The sequence below is a fragment of the Salmo salar genome, chromosome 29, assembly GCF_965601325.2.
Source record: "Salmo salar chromosome 29, fSalSal1, whole genome shotgun sequence".
Classification (NCBI taxonomy): Eukaryota; Metazoa; Chordata; class Actinopteri; order Salmoniformes; family Salmonidae; genus Salmo; species Salmo salar.
The window spans coordinates 22,249,054-22,263,998 of NC_138319.1; the positions used below are offsets into that span (position 1 = coordinate 22,249,054).

The 14,945-nt window shown below is 41.9% G+C and overlaps 1 protein-coding gene across 2 annotated transcripts in view; it reads left to right on the forward strand.

Annotated features, from left to right (window-relative positions):
• The window catches only part of LOC106590335 (piezo-type mechanosensitive ion channel component 2), a 156,157-nt gene that overhangs the window by 53,706 nt on the left and 87,506 nt on the right, over positions 1-14,945 (forward strand). For both annotated transcript variants that reach the window (XM_082970741.1, XM_082970742.1), the window contains exon 4: positions 7,647-7,689. In XM_082970741.1, the coding sequence (XP_082826867.1) occupies positions 7,647-7,689 (43 nt within the window). The remainder of the gene's footprint in view (positions 1-7,646; positions 7,690-14,945) is intronic.

Genomic DNA, 14,945 nt, shown 5'->3' on the forward strand with positions numbered 1-14,945 from the left:
GGTGGGAAGTGAAAGGCATCTCTGTCAGAGGTTCAGTCGGATCTTCTTTATCTGCATTTCACCCCTTGTCACGACTAATGACCAGAGAAGAGTGGTGAAATCTTCAAAACATCTTGTTTCAAATGATCGACTAAGTGGCCCCAGCCTTGCCTTGAGTGGGCCCCTCGGTTTTGCCCTCTACTGCCTTAGCCTAACTAGGATATGTGCTTGGTCAGTCAGCGAGCAAGCGGCAGCCATGTTTGCCAGGTGTACGTCCGTCCGTTTGTCAGTCTGTCCCATGCTTGATTTGGGCAGGAGCTCACCGGAACTGAGGAACGGCACCTCAAATGTTCTACAGCTTGATCTCCTGTTCCTCTTATAGAATATTATCTCCGAAGTATTGTGGAGCTCCTGCCCCTAAATATAAACAGTACTGGCACTCAAAAGGAATACCGGTACATATTTCAGTCAAATACTGAGAAGTAGAGGTTAGGATGAGGTCATTAATAAGAGACTTCCAGGAAGGAAGAGGCCTTTATGTTTTACGTCCTCCTCCACCGACATAAATACACTAAAACTCAATGTCTGTTCCTCGACCAAAACACTATTAGCTCTTTATTCAGTAGCTAATATATCCACGGAGGACCTCTTTCTATGATATTCCCCCCCAAAATAACCTAATTGCAATTGAATCCCACAATGCACATAAATTGAAAGCATTTCCTTGGTAGTTGGTAGTTAGCAGGTTTTTACAAGGTGTCTCGTCCGCAGTTTGTTTACATTGTCGAAGCATTATCGAGGCATGTAGAAGTCTGGTTTAATAGATTTCTATGATGTTCTGTAAGACTTTTAGGCATAGTTTTATCCAAACAGCCATCATCTGTAAAATAACCCATGTTCAGCCATATGAAAACATTCACCTCCCTCTCAGCAGAAGGAAACCGCTGCCAGGGGAGTTGAGGGATTGTTTTTAGACTGTCTTTGCCACAGGTGTTTCTGAATTGCTCATTGTTATTTTGAAATGAACTGTTACAAGCTGTCTCGAATTAACACATCACAAATAAAACTCTTTTCATCTCCCTTGACACATCACAAATTGAGGATTTTCCTGGGTTTTGGCGTTTTTATTTTAGAGTCCTTTCGTGCTTCCTTGTCCTTCCTACCTTCCTTGTTTCCTTCCTATCTCCCGTTGCTGTATATGGAAACGCTGGATCCCTCATTTTCACTCTTCTATTGGCTACCTCCTTTGAGTTAACCATATGACCGAATACCCAGGTGACTTCCACCATTTCTGTGACCATGACATCATAGAGAGATAGAGACAGAAAGGCTAAGGGGAAGTAGTAGTGAATCTGTGCTATACTCACTATGTACAGTAATCAGTGTTAGGCTAATCCAGGTATGTAGTGTGATCTAAGCAGGGGCGTTGTATCGCTGTTGACAGACAAATGTTATAATTACTACTTCTGAGGCTTCGCTGATCCACCAGGCTGTTTGATGGGCCGCTTGTGTCTAATTGAAGTGCTTTTCTCCCAGTGATATCCAGATAGGATTACCACACCGCACTATAGTCTAGATATGGCTTCTTCTAGACAGGTTGCTGCGTCTGCTATTCTAGTCGCCACCATACAGTATAAACTACTGCATTGAATGTGTACACATCAGCTATCAAAGAGAAAAGACTATGAAAGAAAATAGTGGTCATGAATGGTAATTCAATTTCGTGATTTAAGTGGTAGACAAATCATTATTACAAACAATGTGCAGTTAACACAACTATAGTACGAGGCATGGTTTAGACATGGCTAGTGTTTCATTGGCTACTGTTCATAACAAAAGTAACAGATTGTTTTAATTTCAACCGGGTGAAAATACACAGGGGATTTGCAGTTTTAAAATCCACAATTATGTATTTGAGCACTGATGCCATGACTAAATATTATAGCTGCGTTCAATGAGGTGTTTCTTCACTAATGAGCTGAATTGTGGCTGGTGTGTGTAATGTGTGTGTGTGTGTGTGTGTCTATTTGCGCTGGGGGCTGTATAGGCTTATTGCCTGCAGCCCTGGACGTTATTATAACGCTACGTTATTCCCGCGGCACCACATTATTGCGCTCCCTCATTTTCCGAGCCACTGCACCCATCTGCAGGGAGCTGCCAAACAGCTCCTGTAACCATAACGTTGCTCCACAAAGCCCCCACTCACTCTCTCTCCTTCCTTTCTCTCTCTCTGTATACATCTCTCTCTCACACTTTCTCCTCTCTTTCTCTTTCTCACTTTCTCCCCTCTCTCTGACACTCTCTCTCTCTCTCTCTCTCTTTCGTGTAATGTGTAGGCCTATACTGTAACTTTAGCTGCAGCTTACTAATGGAGAATGCTAAGAAAAGTAACACCTGTTAGTTTGCCTGTCTGGGATATTAGTAGGCAGGTCACCCGTGATACAAGTCAGTATTTGACGTCCATCCATGTCTGAGGACATCGGGAGATGTTGTTGAAACCGGCCACTAGGGGCAACAGTAAGTGCTGTTACCTTCAAATATGCTTTGGTGTTGCTATGGCGTTGTGGAGGGGGATGATGGATTGGCATAAGCATCTGCCTATGCTTCCAAAGGTTGCATGTTTGAATCCAGCGATAGAAAGTTGTTTTTGATATTTTTGTTTAAAGCCTATCCCAAACCTTAACCCCTACCTTAAGAATTCTGAGTTAATGCCTCAATTTAATCTTGGAACAATACAGAGAAGTAACCAAACGCTTTGAAATTTGACGTTTGAGAAACATGGATGAGCCTCTAATTCGGACGTGAGCCTGTGAGACAAACATTACGAGCCAAATTTAGAGGTTATTTTTTTACCAGAGCTTTGTAAGTAACTTTTTTTATAATTTTATACTGTAAATCTAAAGTTGGCCTATCCTGTCAGCCCAGTTTTTTGCTACTCCTACTATAAGCGTCCAGAAATATAAACACACAAATCTAAAGCAGCACAAGGCACCAGTCCTCATGACTCCTGTGATGCCTGGCGTTTCAGACGTTGAAAACCTGGAGTCGCTACGTCAGATTGAGTCAGACAACCTCCATGCATCGTAGTTAGAAAAACAACTTGTTAAACACGCATGACATTTTCCCATGGCCCGGCATAAATCTGTGTCTGTAATATTGTATTAATGCGAGAATAAATTCGTCTGGATATATGATCTTGGTTTGGCTGCATTTCATCATTGCAGTACGTTGTGGTTGTAGCCTTCTCTCATAGACAATGTCCAGGCTGTATTATAACCATAAAATAACAGGGAGAAGGGAGTGAGGGAGGAAGTGGAGAAGAAAAGGTGCACATGTTGTAAGCGAGAAACTGTCGTAAAGTAAACTGTCTATGAAACAAGCGCGTGTGTCCCTTCCTCTTTATTAGCTTAACCATGGCCTCTGCAAGGGAACAATATACATTGTGGAATCCTTAAAGGAAATGTTCATGGTCCGCTGTCTAGCTGCCGATAGCAGCACATACAGCAACACATACAGCAACACATACATTGCTTATAGTGTACCTCGCCATAGCACAGGTGCTGTATCCATCACAGGGAGAAACAAGTACTTGCTGGTAGCTGGCATCAAAACAGCTGAGCCAGGGAGGTTCATTTTGAGGATAATGACTATAATGTTAGCTAGTCCCTCATAGTGTTTTTTTTTATAAATTATTTTTTATCATTAACCCCTCAAAACACCAGTCTAAAAGTCAACAGTGACGAGGCGACTCCGGGATGCTGGCCTTCCAGGCATAGTTCCTCTGTCCAGTGTCTGTGTTCTTTTGCCCATCTTAATATTTTATTTTTATTGGCCAGTCTGAGATATGGCTTTTCTTTGCATCTCTGCCTAGAAGGCCAGCATCCCAGAGTCGCCTCTTTGCTGTTGACGTTGAGACTGGTGTTTTGCGGGCACTATTTAATGAAGCTACCAGTTGAGGACTTGTGAGGCGTCTGTTTCTCAAACTAGACACTCTAATGTACTTGTCCTCTTGCTCAGTTGTGCACCAGGGCCTCCCACTCCTCTTTCTATTCTGGTTAGAGCCAGTTTGCACTGTTCTGTGAAGAGAGTAGTACACAGCATTGTACCAGATCTTCAGTTTCTTGGCAATTTCTCGCCTTCATTTCTCAGAACAAGAATAGATTTTCAGAAGAAAGGTCTTTGTTTCTGGCCATTTTGAGCCTGTAATCGAACCCACAAATGCTGATGCTCCAGATACTCAACTAGTCTAAAGAAGGCCAGTTTTATTGCTTCTTTAATCAGGACATCAGTTTTCAGCTGTGCTAACATTATTGCAAAAGGGTTTTCTAATGATCAATTAGCCTTTTAAAATGATAAACTTGGATTAGCTAGCACAACGTGCCATTGAAACACAGGAGTGATGGTTGCTGATAATGGGCCTCTGTACGCCTATGTAGATATTCCATAAAAAATCTGCTGTTTCCAGCTACAATAGTCATTTACAACATTAACAATGTCTACACTGTATTTCTGATCAATTTGATGTTATATTAATGGACAATTATTTACTATTTTTCAAAAACAAGGAAATCTCTAAGTGACACCAAACTTTTGAACGGTAGTGTATGTGCTATGCATTTCGCCAGGATTCGCATTTCGCATCACAACATTGAAGTGTTACAGACCTCCAGTTTTTTAAATGGATTGGATCTTTATACTTGCCACCTAGGTCCTGTTTTAGTAGTAATGAAATCAGATCTTGTTGAGTACCTGAAAGTCTACCATTTGTATAAGAGTAATTAAAACATGCAATAATGGATCTTTGAGTACATCAAAAAAGGTCTGATATACCTCTACTGGTATACCGTCAAGTCCTGGTGTTTTTCCAGGCTGAAAATATTTTATTGCCTCAAAAAGTTCCTATTCTGTAAGTTGGCCTTCACACAGGTCTTTCTGTAAATGTGTTAATTTTACATTATGAAAAGATCATTCAGTGGAAATGGAGGAGACTGAAAAGAAAACATATGCTTAAAATATTTGTCACGGCTGTCAAAAGGAGAGGACCAAGGTGCAGCGTGTGTGTAGTTCCACATTTTATTTTCTCTGTGAAACTTTGCAATACATCAAATAACTGAATAGACAAAACAACAAACCGTGACGCAGAGGAGAAACAAACACTACTCAAAAATAATCACCCACAAAACCCAGGAAGAAAAACCCCTACTTAAGTATGATCTCCAATTAGAGACAACGACGACCAGCTGCCTCTAATTGGAGATCATCCCAAACAAACCAACATAAAAATACAAAAACTAGAACCTAAGAACATAGAAATAGAACACATAGAATAAACCCCCCTGTCACACCCTGACTTACTCTACTATAGAAAATAAAAGCTTACCATGGTCAGGACGTGACAATATTTTGCTTCCTCTTTCAAAATATCATTTGTGAATCACGGATAACTCCATAATTTATAACGAGTTTCTGTAAATTCCTTTTGGTAGAATTTCTATGGTGGAGATTCAAGAAAAAGGTTGTGCATTTTTCACAATTTTCCATCCAATTCGCTTTATTTTTGTAATACATTACACTTGATCGTTCTTGAATAAGTACCTCCATTTCTTTGTGTTTTTCCTCTAACCTATTTTGTGCCTCTATAGTACAGTTCCCATTACCATCTACCTGCTCTGTTACTTCCTCTATTTCCTTTATTAGTCAAATCTCTTTTGATCTAAACTGCTGTTGTTTTAATGATGAGTATTGTATTGAATGGCCTCTAAAAGTACATTTGAAAGTGTCCAATACAATAAGGGGATATGCTGTGCAAAATAAAGTTAATTATGAATTATTTTGTCTTAGTTAAGAACAAATTGCCAGCAAGAACGAGACTAGGAAGTAATCAAGACGGCTAGCTTGATTAAGCCTCCTTCATGTACGTATATCTCCCTAGGTCAGGGTTTTTCAACCTTCATATATCCACTAGTTCTAATGTATCCATGATCTTCGTAATCTCCTTAAGTGCTTGAGGGTGATAGTTTGTATAGTTTGAGCTATATACAGGGTCAGTGAGTGATTTCCTTTATGATACGTTGAGGTACTTAAAACCGTATTATAATCTCCAATCATAATAATAGATTATTTCGTTGCTTGTGAGCTCAATAGATTATTATATATATTTTAGAAGAAGTGTGGATCATCATTATGTGGCCCATATAGATTAATTAGCCAGATCTGTTGGTCCAATAGCATATTTAAAATAATCCATCTTCCTTGCAGATCTGTTTGCACCGCTTGCACAATCTGATCCAAATTTGTGTTAATTAGTATAAATCACCCCTTTTGAGTTTCTGTAAAAATGTGTCTTCTTTTTTTATGATCTGCTAAGCCATTACAATTATAACTGGCTATACTTATTTCCCCACTTACCATAATGATACCCAAGTTTCAATTATACTTACCACAACCAATGTTTGCAAACTTACCATTAAAAAACACCATGATGACAGTGTGTTTTAGAGAAATGGCTAAGCTCTATTAGCATGTTATTACAAATGAGTTACTAATATGTAATTACGTGTTAATACAATGTTGTTACTTCAGTTGTTACTGTTTAGTTACATAAATATTAGGGCAACTTAAGGTAAAGTGTTACCAAGAAATGTATTATTGATAAAGTTGAATAATTTCAAGTTAAGTACAGAAAGTACTTTCTCAGCATAGTAGATGCTGCAGTTAAATTCCTTTTTTAAACAGGAATTGGCCATCAGTCATCCCAGTGGTGAACATGTCTTCTCATCCGAGTAGGGCCTATTAACCAGGCAGTTAACGAGCTAATGACAGAGCTAATTAGCCGCCTGAGCACTGACTCATTGATCTGTCGTTAGGGTAACTATCCTCAGATCAGCTGCAGGGGGGCGGTGTGTTGGGAGTTGGCACTTGGCAGTAAGACAACTCCCGTCCAGAGGGGGGCCTCCACACACCTGGAACTGTCTCTGTAAACAAAAAGCCCAGGAGTCCAAAGCCTTTCAAGAACATTTTTGTTTTTCCCTGAGTCGTTAAATCAACGTGCGGGCGGACAGCGGAGTTTCGTGTCATAAACACACAAAGAGGCGGAAGAGACGAGAGAGAGGAGTTGTCTGCCAAATGCATGAGTCATGTGAGTCACGGGATGACAACTAACTGTGAGACGGAGGGCGTTCCAAGTGGCTGTCGATGGTGCACGGCTGCCTCTGTGTGTGTGTGTGTGTGTGTGTGTGTGTGTGTGTGTGTGTGTGTGGTTTACCTTTGCTAACATATGGTTTAGATCTGTGTTACCGTCCTAAGGAGGGTCAGTGTGCATGTGAAACGATTGGATTCAAGGTTAAGTTGTTCATGTAGTCTGTATATCATTTGAAAGATCTGCCACATTGGTGTCTGAAGTGGGATTGCATCCCTGTGCAGGCATAGAAAGTTTATCGAGTCAAAGATGGGTTGGTACAACTTCAACTTTTCAGTGTATTCTAATGGGGCTCAGGTTGTCAACACTCCAGGTTGAATGATGGGAAGGCTCTGTGGGATAACAGAAAGTGCTTCATGAAAGCCTGCCATTTGAGCAGCTGCCATCTTAAGTCCACCTCAGGAGTTTGGAATAATGGTCCACTCTGTTGAGCGAGGATTTTGACGTCTATATTTTGTGTTCTTTTCAGGTTCAACATGGGAGAAGTCGGTTCGACAGCTGGGCTTGGAAAGGTAAGAGACCAATGCTTTCACATTAAAATAAAACCTGGCATGATCTACTGTATATAGCTCAGTTTGATTCCCATCTATATTTTCATGGTGTTTGTGTGGTAAAGTGGGGAGTATCCTCACACACCCCACAGAGGACAACAAGTAGGTTTATTTGTTCTATTGTACATAGCTAAAATCCATTCTATGGCATAGTGAAATAGTACTCATTCAATAGAGCTCAACTGAATGATTACATTTCACCCAATACACCCAGTCATTTGGCAGACACTCTAATACACTAGAGCAAGTTAAAACGCAGCAGCCAAACAAAACAACCCATGTTTCATTCTCATCTGCTTTCATTGCCATATGAACCACTCAGGTAGAGCCCTCATCGCAGCATACAAATGACTGTTTTCCCAAGTGGGTCATCCATAAGGTTTTTAATCAGGTCAACGCTCATAAGGCCGCAGGGCCGGATGGTGTTCCAGGACGCGTTCTCAGAGCATGCTCAGAACAGCTGTCAGGCATATTCACAGTCATTCTCAACCTCTCCAGTTTGTAATCCCCACATGTTTCCAGCTGACCACCATCATTTCTGTTCCCATGAACTCTTAAGACTACCTGTCATAATGACTACTGCCCTGTAGCACATATGTAATCATGAAGTGCTTTGAAAGGCTGGTTATGGCACACATCAACTCCATCATCCCGACAGCAGTGGTGTCAAACTCATTCCATGGGGGGCCTAGTGTCTGCTGCTTTTATTTTTTTCCTTTCAGTTAAGACCTAGACGACCAGATGAGGGTAGTTCCTTTCTAATTAGAGACCTTAATTAATCAATCAAGTACAAGGGAGGAGCAAAATCCATCAGACACTCGGCCCTCCGTGGAATGAGTTTGACACGTGCCCTCGACCCACTCCAATATGCATACCGCCCCGACAGATCCATACTGTAGACGATGCGATCTTCATTGCACTGGAACTGTCCTCAAACACCTAGATAAGACTACCTATGTGATAATATTGTTCATTAACTACAGCTCAGCGCCTAACACAATAGTCACCAAGCTTGGGATGCTGGGCCTGAACACCTCCCTCTGCAACTGGATCCTGGGCTTCAAGTTCCTCGGTGTCGAAATCAATAAGGACTTAAAATGATCCACACACACGCAAACAGTGGTGAAGAAGGTGCAACAGCGCCTCTTCCCCCTCAGGAGGTTGAAAAGATTTGGTATGGGCCCTCAAATCCTGAAATAGTTCAACAGCTGCACCACTGAGTACCGAAGAAACAAGTCTGACACCAACAGGCTCCTGAACAGATTCTATCAAACAATAAGACTGCTATATACAGTTGAAGTTGGAAGTTTACATACACCTTAGCCAAATACATTTAAACTCAGTTTTTCACAATTCCTGACATTTAATCCTAGTAAAAATTCCCTGTTTTAGGTCAGTTAGGATCACCACTTTATTTTACGAATGTGACATGTCAGAATAATAGTAGAGAGAATGATTTATTTCAGCTTTTATTTCTTTCCACATTCCCAGTGGGTCAGAAGTTTACATACACTCAATTAGTATTTGGTAGCATTGCCTTTAAATTGTTTCACTTGGGTCAAACGTTTCAGGTAGCCTTCCACAAGCTTCCCACAATAAGTTGGGTGAATTTTGGCCCATTCCTCCTGACAGAGCTGGTGTAACTGAGTCAGGTTTGTAGGCCTCCTTGCTCGCACACTCTTTTTCAGTTCTGCCCACACATTTTCTATGGGATTGAGGTCAGAGCATTGTGATGGCCACTCCAATACCTTGACTTTGTTGTCCTTAAGCCATTTTGCCACAATTTTGGAAGTATGCTTGGGGTCATTGTCCATTTAGAAGACCCTTTTGCCACCAAGCTTTAACTTCCTGACGGATGGCTTGAGATGTTGCTTCAATATATCCACATAATTTTCCTCCCTCATGATGCCATCTATTTTGTGAAGTGCACCAGTCCCTCCTGCAGCAAAGCACCCCCACAACATGATGCTGCCACCCCCGTGCTTCACGGTTGGGATTGTGTTCTTTGGCTTGCATGCATCCCCCAATTTTCCTCCAAATATAATGATGGCCATTATGGCCAAACAGTTCTATTTTTGTTTCATCAGACCAGAGGACATTTCTCCAAAAAGTACGATCTTCGTCCCCATGTGCAGTTGCAAACCCTAGTCTGGCTTTTTTATGGCGGTTTTGGAGCAGTGGCTTCTTCCTTGCTGAGCGGCCTTTCAGGTTATGTCGATATAGGCCTTGAAATACATCCACAGGTACACCTCCAATTGACTTAAATGATGTCAATTAGCCTGTCAGAAGCTTCTAAAGCCATGACATCATTTTCTGGAATTTTCCAAGCTGTTTAAAGGCACAGTCAACTTAGTGTATATAAACTTCTGACCCACTAGAATTGTGATACAGTGAATTATAAGTGAAATAATCTGTCTAAACAATTGTTAGAAAAATTACTTGTGTCATGCACAAAGTAGATGTCCTAACCGACTTGCCAAAACTATAGTTTGTTAACAAGAAATTTGTGGAGTGGTTGAAAAATGAGTTTTAATGACTCCGACCTAAGTGTATGTAAACTTCCGACTTCAACTGTTGCTAACAAAATGACTACACAGACTCTCTGCATTGACTGCAGAGTAATTTTGCACTGACTCTATGCACACTCTACACACTCACTCTATGCACACTCTACACACTCATACTCATTCTATGCACACTCTACACACTCATACTCACTCCATGCACACTCTACACACTCATACTCACTCCATGCACACTCTACACACTCATTCACACACACTCACAATGACACTCCAACACACACAAACACACACAGTTAATTTGTTCACACACACATTCAGACTGACTCTACACACACGTTGCTACTCTGTTTATCATATATCCTGATGCCTAGTCCCCTTACCCCTATACATATTTCTATCACTCCAGTATCCCGTATTGTAAATATGGTATTGGCACTGACCCTGGAACTGACCCTGTATATAGCTTACTGACCCTGGAACTGACCCTGTATATAGTTTACTGACCCTGGAACTGACCCTGTATATAGTTTACTGACTCTGGAACTGACCCTGTATATATCTTACTGACCCTGGAACTGACCCTGTATATAGTTTACTGACTCTGGAACTGACCCTGTATATAGTTTACTGACTCTGGAACTGACCCTGTATATAGTTTACTGACCCTGGAACTGACCCTGTATATAGCTTACTGACCCTGGAACTGACCCTGTATACAGTACAGCTTACTGACCCTGGAATTTACTTTGTATATAGCTTACTGACCCTGGAACTGACCCTGTATATAGCTTACTGACCCTGAAACTGACCCTGTATATAGCTTACTGTCTCTGGAACTGATCCTGTATATAGCTTACTTATGTCATCATTACATGCTGTTCAAGGCTTTGTTGACGTGATCGAATGCCTCAAAGGGAGATACGTGCAGGGGAGAATGACTGCCCCTCTCAGTGAAGCTACGAAGTTCAAGGCCGACAGCGATAGATAATACTGCGCATGTTATGGTTGCATAAATCTCCGACATGAGACGCCATCTTAACCGATTTCGTTGGCTTCAAATGCTCTATTGAGTCTTCACATAGAAATGAATGGTGTCGCTTGACCAATGGCTTTGTCCATTCATATATGCAGTCATTGGATACATGCCTCGTCCCCAGCTGTGGTTTGAAAGAAAGGCTAGCCGTAAAATAATAGACTCAACAAACCAGAGATTTTGTGTTTTTTCAAGTCTGCACCTTTACTACATTGTGTCATGACGGATTGAAGTAGTGGGCGTTTATTTTCCCAGCATCGGCTGTTATGGTTGGTGCAGCCGCCGGGTTCACAGAAATTATGGTTGTATAACTTTCGCACATATCCTTACAGCATGTGTGGCGTAAACATAGTAAATTAGCCCAGTCTTCTGCGCGGTGCTGCGTCTGTGTGCTAGGCTAATTAGCAGAGCCATTACGGGGTTCCCGAGGTGATCCATAGCTACAGGTGCGGTGATGTCACCTTCCAAGCATTGGAAAGTGTTACTGCTTACTGGGTTAAAGCAACAGCCAATGGGGGAAAGGCCAACCCGAATGTTTAGAGTCACGGTAATGCCACCATGAGGGAAGCTGCTGGCATTCCTCAGGTGTTGGATACAGTGATATTGTAATTTTGTCTGGGAGAGAGGGAGTTCCCAGCAGGGCTCGTTGGGTGGTAACTATAACAGCCCTTTCCATGGTCCTCTGTCTGATGGCTCGTCAGTGTTTTGACTACTTCTGGTGACATATGGGGCTTAGTCTAATGGTCTAGTTGATATCATTTGGCAAATATGCCTGACCTTTTGCACACTAATAACAGATTTATAACTGATATTTGCTCAACTTATGATGTCACACTGTAAACACAGTTCTCACAGGTTCAAGACTAGAAGTCTATAGGCCTCTACTAGCATGCTAGCAAATACCCATAGACTTCCAGTCATTGGGCTAGAGCTAGTTAGCAATGGCTTTTGAAACTACCTCTAATTTCCTTCGTACTGGACACAGAGACATACAAATGGTATCCCCTAGTTCATCTGACTCTGGGGAAGTAGATAAAGGGCATCATTGCTAAAATCCCGAAGTATCCCATTAAGTTTAGGGCTAGGTTTAGGTTTACGGTTAAGGGTATGGTTAAGGTTAGGGTTAAGGTAAGTGTCAGTTTTAGGTTTAAAGTCGGTTTAAGCGTCAGCTGTGTACTTGTAGTCTCTCCCGCTCTGGTCTGTCTCAGCCCTGATGCTGCTGCTACGGCGCCTCTCCTCCTGTTGCATTGTGGGAGTCTGGGAGACAGGTGAGTGACGGTGATGAATGTGTACCAGACAGGAGCCTGTGGAGCCCACTGAGTGATGGGTCCTACTTATACCTGGCTCTGGAGTGGCCTGGCCCCCTAATGGAGCTCCAGTTTCACATGACATACAGCACTGGAAAGCAAGACTGGGAGCGACTGTAATGAGGGAGGACCATTACAGACAAAGGAAGCTTCAAATAAATGTGACACTAGTGTCCTTTCCTGGGGACTTATCAAAGAATCTTTGGGAAATCTACTTTTTTGTGTTATACATACAAAATTAATCAGAATGTCTATGTTATTGTGTGGAAAGGTTGTTAGTCACAATCTCAAGTATATGTGGCAAGGTGTAAATTTGTAAATCTTTATTTTCTTGACACTGGTTATTGGCCTAGCCTTCATTGACTACTAGTCTGTCATATTATTTCACTATCGAAGGAGTGTGTCTGAACTACAGTACTTTTCGGTAGTTACGGCATTCCAGCTTTGCCCCCTTTTGATTATGTCATTTAAGAGGTCGTGAGTGTGAGTGTTTGGCAAGAGGCTGGGACTTCGGTATGAGCCATGTACCTGTCTGGAGCCTATAGCCAACCAGTAGTATTAGTAGTTTACGTAATATGACTGTTTGTCTGTCTGTCTGCTCTGTTATCAGCACCATACGTTAGTGTTAATCAAAATCAAATGACATGTTATTTGTCACATGCACCAAATACAACAAGTATCACCGTGAAATACTTACTTACAAGCCCTTAACCAATAGTCAGACAGTAGCTGATTCCGACTGTGAAGAGGAGTGGAAACGTCACTGTCTATCATGTACATTTCTGTGTAACAAAGACCTTTCTGTCAGGGTCAACATCAGTGTCTGGCATCCACATTTCTAGGTTTATAAAAAAAGGACAACCCTTTCTGTCAAATGAAAACCTTAACTAGATTTAAGTTAGACTTTGATGTATTCACTGTAACGCACAGTTGCTGATGTGTTCCCCTCAGTAGAGTGAGATTAATTGGCTTGGAATGAGCTGGGTCCTCTTGGCTGACGATCAACCGTGTGACGCAACAGTGAGGGGAATAACAGCGTGGAATTTACCCATCTCATTTTGTGTTTCATTGTTTCTTTTCTTGGCAGAGTCGGTCAAGCTGGTCTACATAAATGGTTTCTTTTCTGCGGGAAAGATTTCTTACTAACAATGGGCATAAAAGCTTGAAATGTGGTCACTGGTTCCCATAGGAAATGTGTTGCACCTAGAATAACCACATGAGAATGGAGATTTGTTGTGAGGGATGTACTGTACAGTGCCTTCAGAAAGTATTCATACCCCGAGACTTATTCCACATTTTGTTTTGTTACAGCCTGAATTCAATATGGATAAAACATTTTCTTTCTCACCCATCTACAAACAATGCCCCATGATGACAAAATGGAAACATGTTCTAAACATGTTTAGAAATGTTTGCAAATGTATTGAAAATGAAACACAGAAATATCTAATTAACATACAGTTCCAGTCAAAAGTTTGGACACACCTACTCATTCAAGGGTTTTTCTTTATTTTACTATTTTCTACATTGTAGAATAACAGTGAAGACATCGAAACTATGAAATAACACATATGGAATCATGTAGTAACCAAAAAAGTGTGAAAATAAATCTAAATATATTTTAGATTTTAAATTCTTCAAAGTAGCCACCCTTTGCCTTGTGGAGGTCAGATCATCTGATGCAGCACTCCATTACTCTCCTTGGTCAAATAGCCCTTACACAGCCTGGAGGTGTGTTTTGGGTCATTGTCCTGTTGAAAAACAAATGATATAGTGCAACTAACCGCAAACCAGATGGGATGGCGTATCGCTGTAGAATGCTGTGGTAGGCATGCTGGTTAAGTGTGCCTTGAGTTCTAAATAAATTACTGACAGTGTCACCAGCTAAACACCCCCTGTAAGGGGTGCGTACTGGCGGCAGAGAAGTCAGACGCAGGAGAGCAACAACTGTGTTTACAACGGCGCAGTTTAATAATAAAAACCACCGGAAAACAGAACAATATATCAATGGGTACAAAACACATCGCACACCAGACATCACATGGTTTCGGGTCAGGTTTCGGGTCGAAAGCCAGACCTGGTCCCCCGGTGCAAACACTGGGGCCTCACTGCGGTGACGGTCTGCGTTCTCTTTTTGGCGCAGCACGGCCCGCTGAAGGTGAACACGGGCAGCTTCCCATGTCTCCTCCGCGCGCCTGAACCAGTCGTCCACAGCAGGAGCCCCGGTCTGACTCTGATGCCAAGGCGCCAGAACCGGCTGGTACCGCAGTACACACTGGAAGGGAGAGAGGTTAGTGGAGGAGTGGCAAAGCAAGTTCTGTGCCATCTCGGCCCAGGGCACGAACGCTGCCC